Below are 14,377 nucleotides of genomic sequence, written 5' to 3' on the forward strand. Positions count from 1 at the left end.
GGGAAATTTCTCACCAATAGTCGCGCGAAAAACTGCGTAGCGTGTCCATTCACGCATTTCCTCAGTTCATGACGCGGAAGCAGTTCGTTCGGGAGAGATTTACCACCTCGTCATTAAAGTCGCTCCCTATCCTTCTAAGGAGACCAATGCTCTAGCCTCACCGAAGACGAAGATTTCCGCTCTCACAGTCAGTCCCGCCAGGTATTTCAGTCGCCACACGTTCGCCTTCTTTCGCTTTCGTAAGTAATAGCTCCACTCTGCCCCATTCACCAAGATAACTTTAGCCGCTCATAACTCACTAACACAGAAAGCAACAGTAATTGAAATTGAAGTTTTATGAACCTTCTACGGACTTCTCGGGCTTTCACTGGCCGTCCATTTGCTTACGCGACCTTAACTCTCCTGAGGATGTACGCAGGCAAATTTCGTAAATCAAGCGTGAGACTTACAAATTGAATAACGCTTGTTTCCTGTAGATGTGCATTTGCGAGAGGGTAATTTTTATACCATTATATTTTTATATCATACCTTAAGCATTCGTTTAAGGAATTCATTATTATACCTTAAAAATCTGCTTTCCAATATTTTCAATATCATTTTTTGTTTTCGCAGATTTAATTGCTGTTTTTGTAAATTCGTTACATTTAATCTAACAGTGTTTTTCCCATTGTCTAATAAAAATTGTTTCTGAAATTGTTTCTGTGCTCACCTCAAGCACACCTAATCTGGGTTTAAATTAATTTTCAACGTTTTAACTAGATCAATCAAAGCACTATTAATGAAAAGCCATTTTTCCATGCCATGAAAATCCACTAGCCATTTTTCAACGCCGGGTTCCAAAAATCCCTCAAATGATTCCTTTATTTTGATCAGTTGTGAAGCAGCTTATACAGGTGATTCCACCTAACCTCACTGACCTATGTGGCATCAGAGTGCACCCTTTGACCTACAACTGAGAGGTCGTAGGCTCGAATGCCACCTGGGTCGGTTTTTCACCATCGAGGGCATGTATCCTGTTGACCTATTTTATTGATGAAGAGAACGTAATTAATTAGGGAAAAGTCCTAAATGTACGATCTTAAATAAAGTCGTTAATGGCTGAATAAATTTCAGTCACGCGTCACATTCAAAATAGGTTAATACGAAAAGTAGCTACGTGAAGAAAATGCATTAGAATCGATTCCATCGTCATTTCACTTACTTTCAGCGCTGCGTGCTAAATTAGTTCTATCCATTTGAATTTATTTTTTATGTATTTGTCTTTTTATTTGTACCATTTCATTGAGTGAATGCTTATCATGCCGATATCATGTATGATATGTGGGAAGATATGGTGAAAGTTATTAATATTAGTTATAAAATAAGACATTGCAGTATTTCGTAATGAATTCATTAGAAATAATAAAACGTGGAATTGCAACGTCTTATTTAACTAGAATTGATCTTACATGATTGATAACATATTGAATTTGAGGGTTTTTTTAGTTCTTTTTTGGCTAATTCTATTCCTCTTCCTTTTATTTCTCTGCTTGCAGTTCTCAACCGACCATGTACCAGCGAATGAACCTGTACGAGAGCACATGCCTGCGATGCGGCGGCACCGTGTACCAGGTGGACCGCGTCGGTCCCCTCAAAGACTTCACCTTCTTCCACGGCGGTTGCTTCAAGTGCGCCGTGTGCGGGACGCGCCTCACCCTCAAGACGTACTGCAACAACCGGCGACAGCACGAGGAGGACCGCGAGGTGTACTGCGCCTCTCACGTGCCGGGCATCGGACCAGGGCACTTGGACGGTTCCGCCGTGGGCATAAGGGCCGCGCTCAACGTCCCGCGCTCCGCCCAGTACGTGAACGAGCAGATCAGGGGGTGCGGGGGCGCGAGGGCGCCGGCCCTGGATGCGGACGCCCTCCACATCCGAGCGCACCTCAACGGATCGGCGGGAGGACACAATAGGTCCAGCAGTCCATCGGGGGTGAGTGTGGAGACGCACTTGTGCACGAACTCAAGGGGACACAAAGCCCCTGCTCGACCGATACTGTTTTGTTTTTTTAATGTAACGTGATGTATTACTCATTTAAAATTAACACTTTGCGTACCGGGTTATTTAAAAAACAGAGGAACGACGTACCTGGTAGAGGTTTTCAGACTGAAAATATGTACAATCTAGGAACTGCCTTTGGTTTGATCATAGTTTTAAAAAACTAATGTTTAAAATATAACTTCTCCCAATCAAACGTTACGATACGTCCAATATTAATAAGTAACGAACAACAACGGAAAAATTACATTTCAAAACATAAAACAACACATTGCCAAAGGTAAGAAAAAACGCGTAATAATATTTACCAATAAATACTTGCAATTTAAATGGCGTGCGTCTAATTTAACCTTCCAACACAGATTGATTTAAAAAAATAGCAAATGAAGGTTGGAAAATTCGTTTTCATTAAAAGAGATAATAAGCCTATCAAAGTATTTTGATTGCCAAAAGAAAACAACGTCCTGAATTTAAGTATATTTTATTTCCTGTTAAAAGACAGTACATGTGTATCAAAATTCTTGCAATCTAAAATTATTAATTACTAAAGAAAAAATTAAAACTATTTTATTAGGATCAAAAGATACTTCTTCCGAGTATTCATCCCAATTCGGCGGAAAACTAAACTCATTTGGCAAGTATTGAAATATGCGGAGATATCCGAAGGGTATTCTCTTTAGATAAAATGATTTAAGACTCTCTTCAGTCCTCATACTCATGTGAAAAAAATTGCTTATTTTTTAGGAGAATTTGATCCAGCACATAAACTTATAAGACTTCAAGGCATCTAGAGTTATCTAGGGCGACTGGCGCCTGTTTTAATATATTGTTTTATTTTGATTAGGTGAGCGAGCTATAAGATTGCTGCTTCGGTCAAAAATATTTTTTGCGAATATGGCAATGATACGTATAAAATTTCACTCTCGGTCGGGATGACTGCCCCATCTTCGCTAAAACCCCCCTAATTTTTTTGTAAGAACCCGAACCGGTTTAAATCGGTCTCACGGGAAGCCGACCAACTGCTGGATTGGGATCCACACCCTCTCCCCCGCCCCGTGACTGGGCTGGAGCAATTCAAGTGTGCGTAGGTCGATCACTACGGTCACTAATGCACTATGCACTCAGTCCGGCTTTTTACCTTCAATAGGCGTTTCTCCTGCGACGAATATGTTCTCATGAAACCACCACGTCGCCCCAAAACATAAATAAAAAATCAGCTGATACCATTGGTCGGCTATAGGCAGGTGCAATTTATCGCAATATATTTTCCAAGGACCTCATTCATAGCCACTATTCAATCTTTTTCAATACTAGTTTAAAAAATTGTATTATAGTTTTTTTCTACATGGTAGAGAAAATTCCACAGTATCTCTCGGTAAGTTTCAGGTCATAATAACTTACTAGCATAAACCTTAACAGTTTGAGGCATGACTCGCTATGAAAAAGACCATTGCTAGAGATGTTTTCGAAAAATGTTGCTAATGCTACTATTTCGAACAATGTTCCTATATATCGTAAATATATTTTAACTCAGAGCAGTTTCGTGCGGCAATACCGTTAGAAAATGAGAAGTTTTTGTGCCACTCCTCAGGTAATATCTAATAAGTTCCATTGAAAAATCTTCGAGAAAAATCAAGGAACAAAACCGATTAAATTATCAAAAAATATTTTTTAATAATTTTGGCTGAGGTACGATAAAGTGGTAAGTCAAATCACGTTTCAAAGATGAGAAATATGTAAGATAAATTTTTTCGCTGCTTCCACTGCTTTGAAATCAGTGTGTCCAAAATTTTACCAATCTGTCCTTCCGTGCAACATTACATATTATTTAATTTTTAGGAAGTAATCATTTAGAGAGAGGATGCATCCCTCCTCCTCAACCGTTTTCTTTGGTGACAGATTACTTGCTTATGACGTATACTATCATTTTGAAATTTTCAGAGTACTTACATAAAATAAGTCATTTTCAGTATTTTTCAAATTTAAGCATTTTACCTAACCATAATTTTCTGTGATGTACATTTTTAGAAACAGCCAAATATTGAACAGGTTCTATTCTACTTAGCCTGAAAATTATTAGAAGATAGCATAAGTATCACGCGAGCTATCCGTCTCCAAGAAAACTAGTCAATTGAGAGTTTTCTACATACTTCCCCGCAAGCTGCCTCAATAGGCGTGCAGCGGGGGTATGTTAGGACAACACACGAATGAAAGGGAAATGCTCGAATGTAGTTTCGCTTACCATTCATTAAAGTCTGTCATAAAGTTAAAAATAAATTCCCATACGTATCCGTTCGATAAAATATCACTCTTAATTTATCGTTCCTCACGGATCCGGAAACGTAGTGAGGTTCTACTAAAGCCTTCTCCGCGTCGCTCTGAAAGACACCTATTCTCAATTCCAAAAATAATATAATCCTCACAAGCAGCCTCCGAGTCTCTAGCAGCTCACAACATAGTTCCTTTAACATTTATGTAATGATTTCTGTACGCCCGTAGCAGTTTTTGATGAATCCCGCAGTTTCTCGTTTTATTTTATTAAATTCACGGATAAAGTATTTCTCCGCTGGCTCCCATATACCCGCTACACACTCAAGGTGTGGTCGGACGAGTGCGAAGTAGCGCTTCTCCTTTACTTTTTCACCCGAAAATCTTACCAGTTTTTACCATTTATAAAAGAGCCCTCGGAAGCATCACTACCACTAGACCCCAGCTCCTTTTTCGTGGCGTGATAATAATAAATCGCTATCGTCTTAAAATTCTATCAAGTTCACCGCATGTATCCTATAAGGCATATCGGAGAATGGCGATCACTGCTACAATCACTTCACATCTTTCCCTCCCCCACTCTCCTTTCTCAGCCCCCCTCTCATTCCCCCTCCCCTTCCCCGCTGTTCCGCACGTGCCCCACTTTCGGGGGCGTCTCCGACCCATCCCTCCCTCCCTTCCAGCTGCTACCCCTTGAGCATCCCCCCACTCCCCTCTCGCCTCTTCTCGGATCATCGACTCCTATCACTACAGAAGACTCTCGGCCTCTCTCATCCGCGCATCCACAGGAAACACAACCCCCCTCCCCCCCTACTACACTATGAGCCTAAGCCGCGTGACTGCTAGAGTACCTACACTGTACAGATATGATTTGTATCCGCTCGCAGTCATACCAGTGCCACAGTCACGCGATCGAATTGCAAATATCCATTGCAGTAGTTTACCACGTTTTAATCGCGTCGACCTGTCGCGTCGGCGGAGTAAATTTCTCGCATGCTAAACGGAAAGTCTCGGGCTCGAGTCTCACCCTGGAGTTGGTTTTCCATAACTGAGGTATGGGTGTTTGATATCGTCCTGCGTTGTTATCCGTTAGATTCTCTCGCTGTTAAGGCTTTAAATGCTCATTAGATTCCTGGATCCCTGTTGACGATGGGCGAGTTGCTCTTGGAAACGTTGGAAGGAGACATGGAGGACCAGACCCGGTGCGAAACCCGAGAAAACTTTACTGCTTCAAATGCTCTGTTTTCAATGCGATTAGTGTGACCCACTTCCCGATTAGCTATCGAATTCAAACATTTTTGTATGGATTAGAATTAGACGACGATTCATTCTTACGATATTTTTAGATCTTTAGAGGCAGTATGAGCCATCATTTTCGGAAGTTAACATTTGCATTAATTGCTCAGCTGCAGCATAAATGTAAACGATTTGCGAGAAATCAATTCCGGTCAATGAGATTATTTTTTGCTCTATCGTTCGAATATATTTACAATTTGGATTTTTTAATTGTTTTTTGATTAATTGTGATATTTTAAAATGATTTTATTATATCTCCCGTTTTTTCGCTCTATGTTGTCCACATTTGAAAGAAAAGTTAGGAAAAATTATTGGCAATATAAGATGGGGGAGCATGAGAAGGTACTTTGAAGAGAAAATGTAGAAAGAATGGATGACTCAAGGGTTCTCAAGATGGTATTTTAGGGAATTCCAAAGTTCAAATGCCTGCCAGGGAGCAAAGTTAATGGATAGAGAGACCTTTTAAGACTCCAACTAAGGATCAGATACAGAATGAAGTATTATGAAAGAACATCATCGTCAATATCGGGAATTCTAGGCGTTTAAGCGGAGGGTAACGAAAAAGATAAATTGGACGGACATGAAATGAAACGAGAAACTGCTGGGCATTGTGGGCTGATTGAGGGAACTACAAGATTACATTAATGGCGAGGATGTGCTTGGAGAGCGTATGAAAAAGCGAGGAGAGGACATTGGAAGCCATACTAGGGAGAAGGATGCTGGGTAAGCTAGGAAGGGAAAGAAAGATAATAGAATATAAATGAATTAAGGCTTATTAACGCCCTACGGTAAACTGTCAGATCAAAGAGAAGAAATTACATATCGTATTAAGCTCAGAAACAATTAAATATCTTTTTCAAAAATTAGTCAATGTAAGTGAATTAAAAAAATATTTTTTTTAGTTTTTAAAGAAATCATAATGAAAACTTGTAGGAATAAAGTGTTTTGAAAACAACGCAACAAAATACTCAATATCAGTATTCCAAAGATCATCAGTATTCCATTTTTAAGGTTTAAATAAATCATAACGAACACTCATAAGAATAGAATGTTTAGACAACACCAAGAAAAAATGCTAAACAACCCAAATGCTACTCTTCAAATAGCAGTTTAATAATATTCTTTAATGGAATTGAATGGATTGTTATTATTTGATGTTAATCGGTAGGAATTTCCAGAATTTAGAAGCGGTAAGTTGAAACATACATTGATGCGGGCTTGAGGAATTTGAAGGGGGTAAAAATTAGATCGCAGTAACTCTCTTGGACAGAACAAAATCCAAATTGATAGTTAAAAAGGGAATTTCAATGCGAAAAAAAGGACGAACCAGAGTTAATTTTTGAAATTTTCCGTTAAAACCTGTAGTCTTGATCGGTAGGATACCTTCAATGAGCCCCGTGTCCACGTGGAAACTTCTCTCTCCAAGAATGACCGGCGGATGGCCATCGATGAGATGCCTCGGCTGCAACTTCCTCATCCCTTTCGCTTCCGTCATTCACCCTCCTTTCACTCCACACCCCATGCCATTCTTCCAGGAACGAGAGGGAGGAAAAGGGGATGGAGTAGGGGGTGAGTGTCCGGTTTCGTGGAACCGCTGGCGTCCTTGCCAGCGCTTTCGCCCGTCGATCGCCTTGTGTTCTTTTTTTTAAGAAAAGCATCGCAATAACACCGCCTGTTTTCTCGACCTTTGAATTTTTTGTTACACGTCACTTGACAAGCGAAAGCTGGACGTCAGACGTTCGAAAGCCATTAGCGTTTGCATAGCGTATGCCCCTTTAAAGAAATGGCTTATTAAATAGCCAGCAGCACAGAAGCAAGCGAAGTATATATTTTGACCAACGTCGACTTATGGCGGCTCGCAAATTAAGTGAGAGGAATGCCTTGCAATGGTCTAACAATAAGATTGGCCATTCGTAAACCTCCCTTCGATCGTCAATACGCCAATGAGCATGAATAACATTATGCGATGACATTATCCATGTACTAATTCACTTTGATCGATATTTCGGGGTCTCCTCACCTTCGAACAGCAACAAAAATACAGGATATTCAGAAATTACCCTCGGCTATTTTATTGTCAGGATATTTAAATGAATTCTATGTATATTGAAGTGGGGGATGCGTTCAATATAATCTCTATCCTTAAATTAATATAAAAAATAATTTAACGACTGCTTGGTCTTATTTTTTGCTATAAGATTTGCTAATACTCAAACGATGTTATTCCCTACTTTAATATTCAGGTTCTAAACAAATGCTGCCATTGAAACAATAAATTTCCGCGTTTATATTATTTGTTGAACATTCGAATATCTTTGACTGCATCACGTTTCTTGACCACTAATGAATTAAAATTGTTAAATTTGTCAACCATTCCCTAGAAAAAAAAGCCAAGCGTCTTCATTTCAATTTAGAGAACGAAAAAATAAACAGGAAATCTTTAGAAAATTCATTTCATGGCCTCTGAAGTTGCCATGACAGCGAGCGAAGGTAAACAAAATAGCTTTAGTCATTCAAATTGACTTTCTTATCAAAAAATTGAGCCGAATTACTAATTTTGCACACTGTTTAGCTATCAACGTTAACGAAGGAATTTGGCATGCTCCAGCTGAGAACTGCAAGTAACTTCTCGGAATCGTCAATGAATCAACGTATCGATGGTTATTTCCTTGATTCTCGACCCAAAATCCTAAAATATAAGGCAAACATAGGTCCTAACCTTCCGATCACGGATTCTTGATGAGTGATCTTCTTCGGCGCTGGCAGGTACTGCTGACTAGAATATTTTATGCAGCCCGCATAATTCACTTAGCAAAAAATTGGCGACCCTCAACACAGGTTTTTCTTCGGTTCAAGGCTCTTGGTGAACTTGAGTTGTATGACTCCCACACCTCGTGACTCACCCACCGGTGCCTTGCTCCCTTCACGTTTCCTTTCTCACTCACTTGGTGTGGGAATCGAGGCGAAAAAAAATCATATGCCGACCGGTGATTAATCGTTCATTAGTGTCACGATAACTGAATTCTGATCGTTTTTAATCCAATGCAAGAAACACTGTTTGCCAATAGAACAGTCTGGGTTGCAGTCCGTTTTTCTTATCAAGCGGCTTAGAACGGTCTGTTTCACGCTTTGGAGGGCTCCGAAGCTCGGAAGGTGGGACCCTACAGCGATCATAAAAGCTTAGTGTGATTGCTCCAAACGCAGCGGCATATACGTGGAGTGAAGTAAAATCTGATGCTTTCCCGGCGAATATGTTCAAAAAAGGCTATTCGGGCTTCCAGCCGGGTAGTCTCCCTCCATTCTGCCGACGTTTCGGAACACGAGTCGGGTTCCATCCTCAGGGCTAATGGTGAGTGGATGAAGTTTGCCAGCTTGTTTACGTGGAGTGTTTGGAGCGGATTCGATATATCGCTTGCACTCTTTCGGAGAATTACGCCAATCTTCTACGTTATTGCCACGGTTACAACGCATTGTTAGAGATACGCGAAAATAGCACTTTCATTTTAATTTCATAGAACTTTAAATTACAGTTTATAGCATTTTGTAGCACCTATTTTTTTCTTTATTTTCATTATTCAGCACTAATAGTTGAAGACAAAGTGTTATCAAACAGTTATTTGAAAAAATACGGAATAGTTTAAATAATTGGTGGGCATAACAATAATAAATTAAGGAATAAGACATATAGTAAATAATTAAAATTGATGTAAGCTGAACATCACTTACGCTAATTGTACATCGACATTGAACAAGTTTCAAAACTTTCTTCCTTCAACCGGTTGCGTCTGTCAGTTACAACTATATTCCACTGGCTGAAAAACCTTTCTGCAAACCTCTGTCCAGATTGTGTTGAGTGCAGCATTACCAAAACTCAGTATTTTATAGCCAGATGGCAAGAAATGTTTGCTTAACATCGCAGAAGCTACCATGGTTCTCTCTCAACCTCTGTAGTAGCTGTCGATGAAAATACAAGTAACCGTCTATGAAGCAGGAAGGATCAACGACCAGTGGCGCAGTGAGGGTCATGCTCGGCACTAAATTTACGAAATTTGCCATCGTAAAGGCAAATTTGCAGTTTAAATATCATAAAAAGTCCTGTCATTGCGCCTATGTCGCATTTATTCACACGTATCGCATTTATCGCATACGCGATTTTCACGTATCACTATGATATATAATATTGGTAAGATAAATAAAAAAATCAGAGGAAAAAAGGCATAACTGAAAAAGACGTACAATGTTGATTTTCATTTGAGAAGAAAAAAAATGGATAAGAAAACGGAAATTACTGTTCAAGATGACTGGATAAACGAGAGCTTTCGTTTTTACAGGCAAAAGAGGAGAGCAATCTTGCCTTGAAAGGTAATATTTCCCAAAAATATTTAGAAACAATTGTGTCCTTTCAAGAACGACTTACTAAACCGAGTCGAAAGGTCTGCTGTTCCAAAATTGCGGCCCGTTTCGCAAAAGAACTTGAAGCGCTCGCACTGTAGAAAATAAAACGGACCGCGACCCTGTTTTGCATTTGCAGTGTATATTCTAAGTGTGAGGCTCAACATAAAAATAGACTCTTACTCAAAAATACTCCGAGGATGTAACAGATAGACCGTTTTAGTGCCGGAATTTGATTTATTATTAAAATAGGTTTTTATCGAGACCAATAGGCGACAGGAATCGATTCGGTTAGTCGTTAGTCATCAGTTAGTCGTCAGAGAGTACTCTGTGGTCGTACGCGATATTTTTAGGAATCACGAAACAAAATTTCGGAGGGAGCTAATTCCACCGCACCCTCTTTTCTCCTGTATACAATTTATTTTTACTCACATATCTTATGAGGGGTATTTACCATCACTATTAGTGCACTGATGCCAAATAATTGAATTAAATGGGCAAACATTTTCCATACACCAAAGGACCAAATGTGAAATGAAAAATATTCGGCTTATCCGGAATTCAAACCCGTACATCACGGATAACTGGTCAGCATTCCGGACCGGCGATCACGAGGTTCGGGTTCGAATCCCGGCTAAGCCAAATGAAGAATTTCATCCTTGGTGAGTATAACTTTGTACATGTGCGCGTAACTACGGACAAAGTCACTTGCTTCGTACAGTGCTTTAAATATTTTTTATACCTACTATCGCCGCAAATAAGGGCAATGCACACTACCAAAATGGCAAATTTCGCCTTTTTGGTTTATTTTCATAAAACTTTTCCTTGAAACATGGACAGTTTGGAAATATTTTTTACTTATAGCATATGTAATTTCGATATCCATCCATATTCTACACCTCGGAAATTGAAATCTACCTTTAGGCCATTTAAAAAATTAAAGAATGGGTAAAATTTAATTTTAAAAAGCTATTTCCAATGCGAAGATGTAGTTCTCTCTATAAAAAATACAATGAAATGTACCAATCGAATATTTTTCTCGTGACAAGATGAAGAAGACGACCGTTTCGCCATTCTCAAAGTTTTTCGCGTGTTTTTCTTCATCCTTTCGAACGTAGATGCTAAACGTTTACGTTTAAAGAATGTTTAATGATTTATTGTTGTAGTCGAATTGTTTTAATCGTATAAACAATGCGTTCAACGATATACAACACGACCCTATGTAGCTTCGGCAGAATTTAATACAATTTCAGCGTTGTAACGTTTCATTTTTAATTACTCTTCGTTTCACGTCACTTTCAAATATTTTATTAAACTTTAAATGATACAAACTCGGGAGCAAGGGAACACCCGTCCGCCATAACTATCACAAACCGACTCCCCCACTTTTCACTTCCTCCCGCGCCATCAACAATCCCAACAATTACCTCACTCAACCTCTGCTGCTTATTATTGCTTGTATTACGTCACACCAAAAACCAAAACAAACCACTCAAAATTAGGTGTTACATTTGCCCCAATGGAAAAGAAAATGGAATGACATGCAATTTTCTTTTTCAAAGCCTTCAAAAACAGAGTATTATGGGCGTGGCCCCAACGCCTTCAGTTCTGAACTTCCCTCTTAAATTAGTTGTAATTAATTTTTTTTTTTAATGGGAACACATGTCATATCACATTAGCAGAATATTGCCTCGTTGACCATTTGATCGGATATAACATCGGCTTTGACATGAATAATGTACCAGATTGCTAATAATATTTAGGAAAATAATGAACACTTGTAACCATAACTTTGAAAACACATTCATTCCTCTTCTATTGCAGTTCAAAGCCAGAGCACTTCACTCTCCCTTCCCATCACATAAACACTGTTCACTCCATACTGGCATTTCATTTTTCTATTTGCCACACTTATTTCACTTATCACTCCCCTGCTTTATACACTTTACTCATTCATTCATCATTGTCATCATTCATTCCAAGCATATAAACATTACATATGTATTAAATAAACAACCAACAAAACATTTTTGTTATCATCCCTATCAAGTTATAACACATGTATTTTCCCTCAATTTTATGTGGTCATATCACCCTTCCACCATCTCTCCAAGGTGTAATTTCGTTCGCCGCTCATCTAATTGCCCTATTTTAAATTTTACTCTCCTCCTTTTGGCTTTTTTCCTTCTTCTCTTCACCCGATTTTCGTCCTTTCTTACGTTATTTTCACGTATCCTAAATATATCATTCGCGATCTTCTCAGAGTCCCTTTCTCCTACTGATCTAAGCTCGGTTATGTGATTGTTTCCTTCCGCCATCATGGAATTGACAAGGTGCTGTCGCTCCGGTTGGCGCGCCTCCGCTACATTGTTTAGTGCAGGCCGCTGATCAGCTGATCTCTCGCCCGGCCGGTGAACGTATCCATCGCCGCGAAAGTTATTATCTCGTCGTCCCTCTCTCTGCTGGCTCGACGCTTGCCATTCCCGTTGCTGTGATTTCTTCGAGTCCCATCCGTGCTGCTGGTTGTGCTGGAACGCGCCTCCCGACGTCCTCCACGCACGCTCCTCACGGGGTCCTGATGTATGCCTCCCATCAAACGTCGGGACCTTCAACTGCACCGCGGATGTCACTGTGACGCCGGGTCCCGTGCCCCTCTCACACACGATGCGTTGGACCGCCTCCTCATCCAGCCCAGCTGCCTTTGTGGTGGATTCTTGTCCTATCTCGTCCGCCATCTTCCCGGGCACTTCCTCCGCTTGTTTTTCCTTTCTCCCCTTACATTCTCGCCGAAACGCCGCTAGCCCTTCGTTGATGCTTTTCATTGTCTCCTCCAACTTTTTTTCTCTTTCTTCTTGTTTGCTATCTCGCCTCTCCAGTTCTTCTTTCCATTTTCTATCTCGACTCTCCCGTTCTGCTTCCCATTTTCTATCTCGACTCTCCCGTTCTTCTTCCCATTTTCTATTTCGACTCTTCTGTTCTTCTAGCATCTGTCTTAGTAGCACCCGTAGGTCACTGTATCCTTGGTCCTGCGTCTCCATCTCAAACTCATGTGTCTCTATATCTACCCCTTCTTTTATCAAAAGCGGTTTTAAACGTTCCTGCAGCTCAAATTTCGCCCCTTGGGTCGTCGATCCCCGATCCCTCAACAAACTTTGTAAATCCACCTTTTTCAGTTCGTAAAATTTTTTCACTCCCGCCATCTTGAATTCCCGCTCTCTACGACGCGACTCGTTCCTCAGGCGTTCCGTGGTCTCGATCCTCTCGAGAAGTCGTGCCCCACGTTGGGCGCCAAAATGTAACGTTTCATTTTTAATTACTCTTCGTTTCACGTCACTTTCAAATATTTTATTAAACTTTAAATGATACAAACTCGGGAGCAAGGGAACACCCGTCCGCCATAACTATCACAAACCGACTCCCCCACTTTTCACTTCCTCCCGCGCCATCAACAATCCCAACAATTACCTCACTCAACCTCTGCTGCTTATTATTGCTTGTATTACGTCACACCAAAAACCAAAACAAACCACTCAAAATTAGGTGTTACAGCGTTTTACCTTCTTTGCGACGATTGTTGTTCATTATTACCTACGGCACATCCTATCTGATTTTCCCCTCTAAATTTCATTAATAATTAGTTAGTTGAAAATGCATACCATATCTCTTTAATGATATGGTGGATTAGTCAACATTGGAAATAATAATAATTTTTTAGGGTTGTTCCGAACCTTATTAGCTCAGTCCCTCGCATGATAAAATTTCTATGTTAATGAATAAAAATAAACATCGCAGACCCAGTAAAAATTTTGATGCCCAGATACACACTGGAGGCGATGAAAACGTTGATCTGCGGTTTGAAAATGCAAAAATAATGCTTATTAGGAGCATATAACTCATCTTTTTCATTTGATAAGCAATGGCTCGAATCGAAAATTTGGGTTCCTTTCGCGTTACAGTTCTGCGAAAAGAAAGTTTGGAAAGTATTCCGAAGTGGAAGCACATAATGGATCAAGGCCTGCATTCCATAAATGAGAATTCTTTTAACGTCAGCGGGGTGGAAAATGAAATTGAAGCCGCAAATGTCACATGCCGTCGTTAATTAGTGGCTTAATGACGCCCGGCATCATAATCGTTTCACCATTTATGTTTTCACACCCATTCTGTCCACCCCAGGACGATTTTTGCAGGGAAAACTCGTATGTTCGGGATTCCCACGGTATATTCGGCTTTCATAGCGCAAAAAAATAGATCACTGACTCAGGTCAAATCGTTAGTTCATTCCAGAGACGAATTCCTTGCCCTTTAATTATCCTTTACAGTTATTTCGCAGAGATTTCAAGATTTTCAAGTGGCGTCGACTTTCAGATCAATGAGTAAAAAAAAC

At 40.0% G+C, this 14,377-nt stretch overlaps 1 protein-coding gene across 2 annotated transcripts in view; it reads left to right on the top strand.

The window, feature by feature from the left end:
- The window catches only part of LOC124157917 (hillarin), a 211,514-nt gene that overhangs the window by 160,598 nt on the left and 36,539 nt on the right, over window positions 1-14,377 (top strand). For both annotated transcript variants that reach the window (XM_046533003.1, XM_046533002.1), the window contains one exon: window positions 1,536-1,971. In XM_046533003.1, coding sequence (XP_046388959.1) covers window positions 1,549-1,971 — 423 coding nt within the window. In that variant the 5' untranslated portion in view covers window positions 1,536-1,548. The remainder of the gene's footprint in view (window positions 1-1,535; window positions 1,972-14,377) is intronic.

Source organism: Ischnura elegans, chromosome 4, assembly GCF_921293095.1.
Source record: "Ischnura elegans chromosome 4, ioIscEleg1.1, whole genome shotgun sequence".
Taxonomy (NCBI): Eukaryota; Metazoa; Arthropoda; class Insecta; order Odonata; family Coenagrionidae; genus Ischnura; species Ischnura elegans.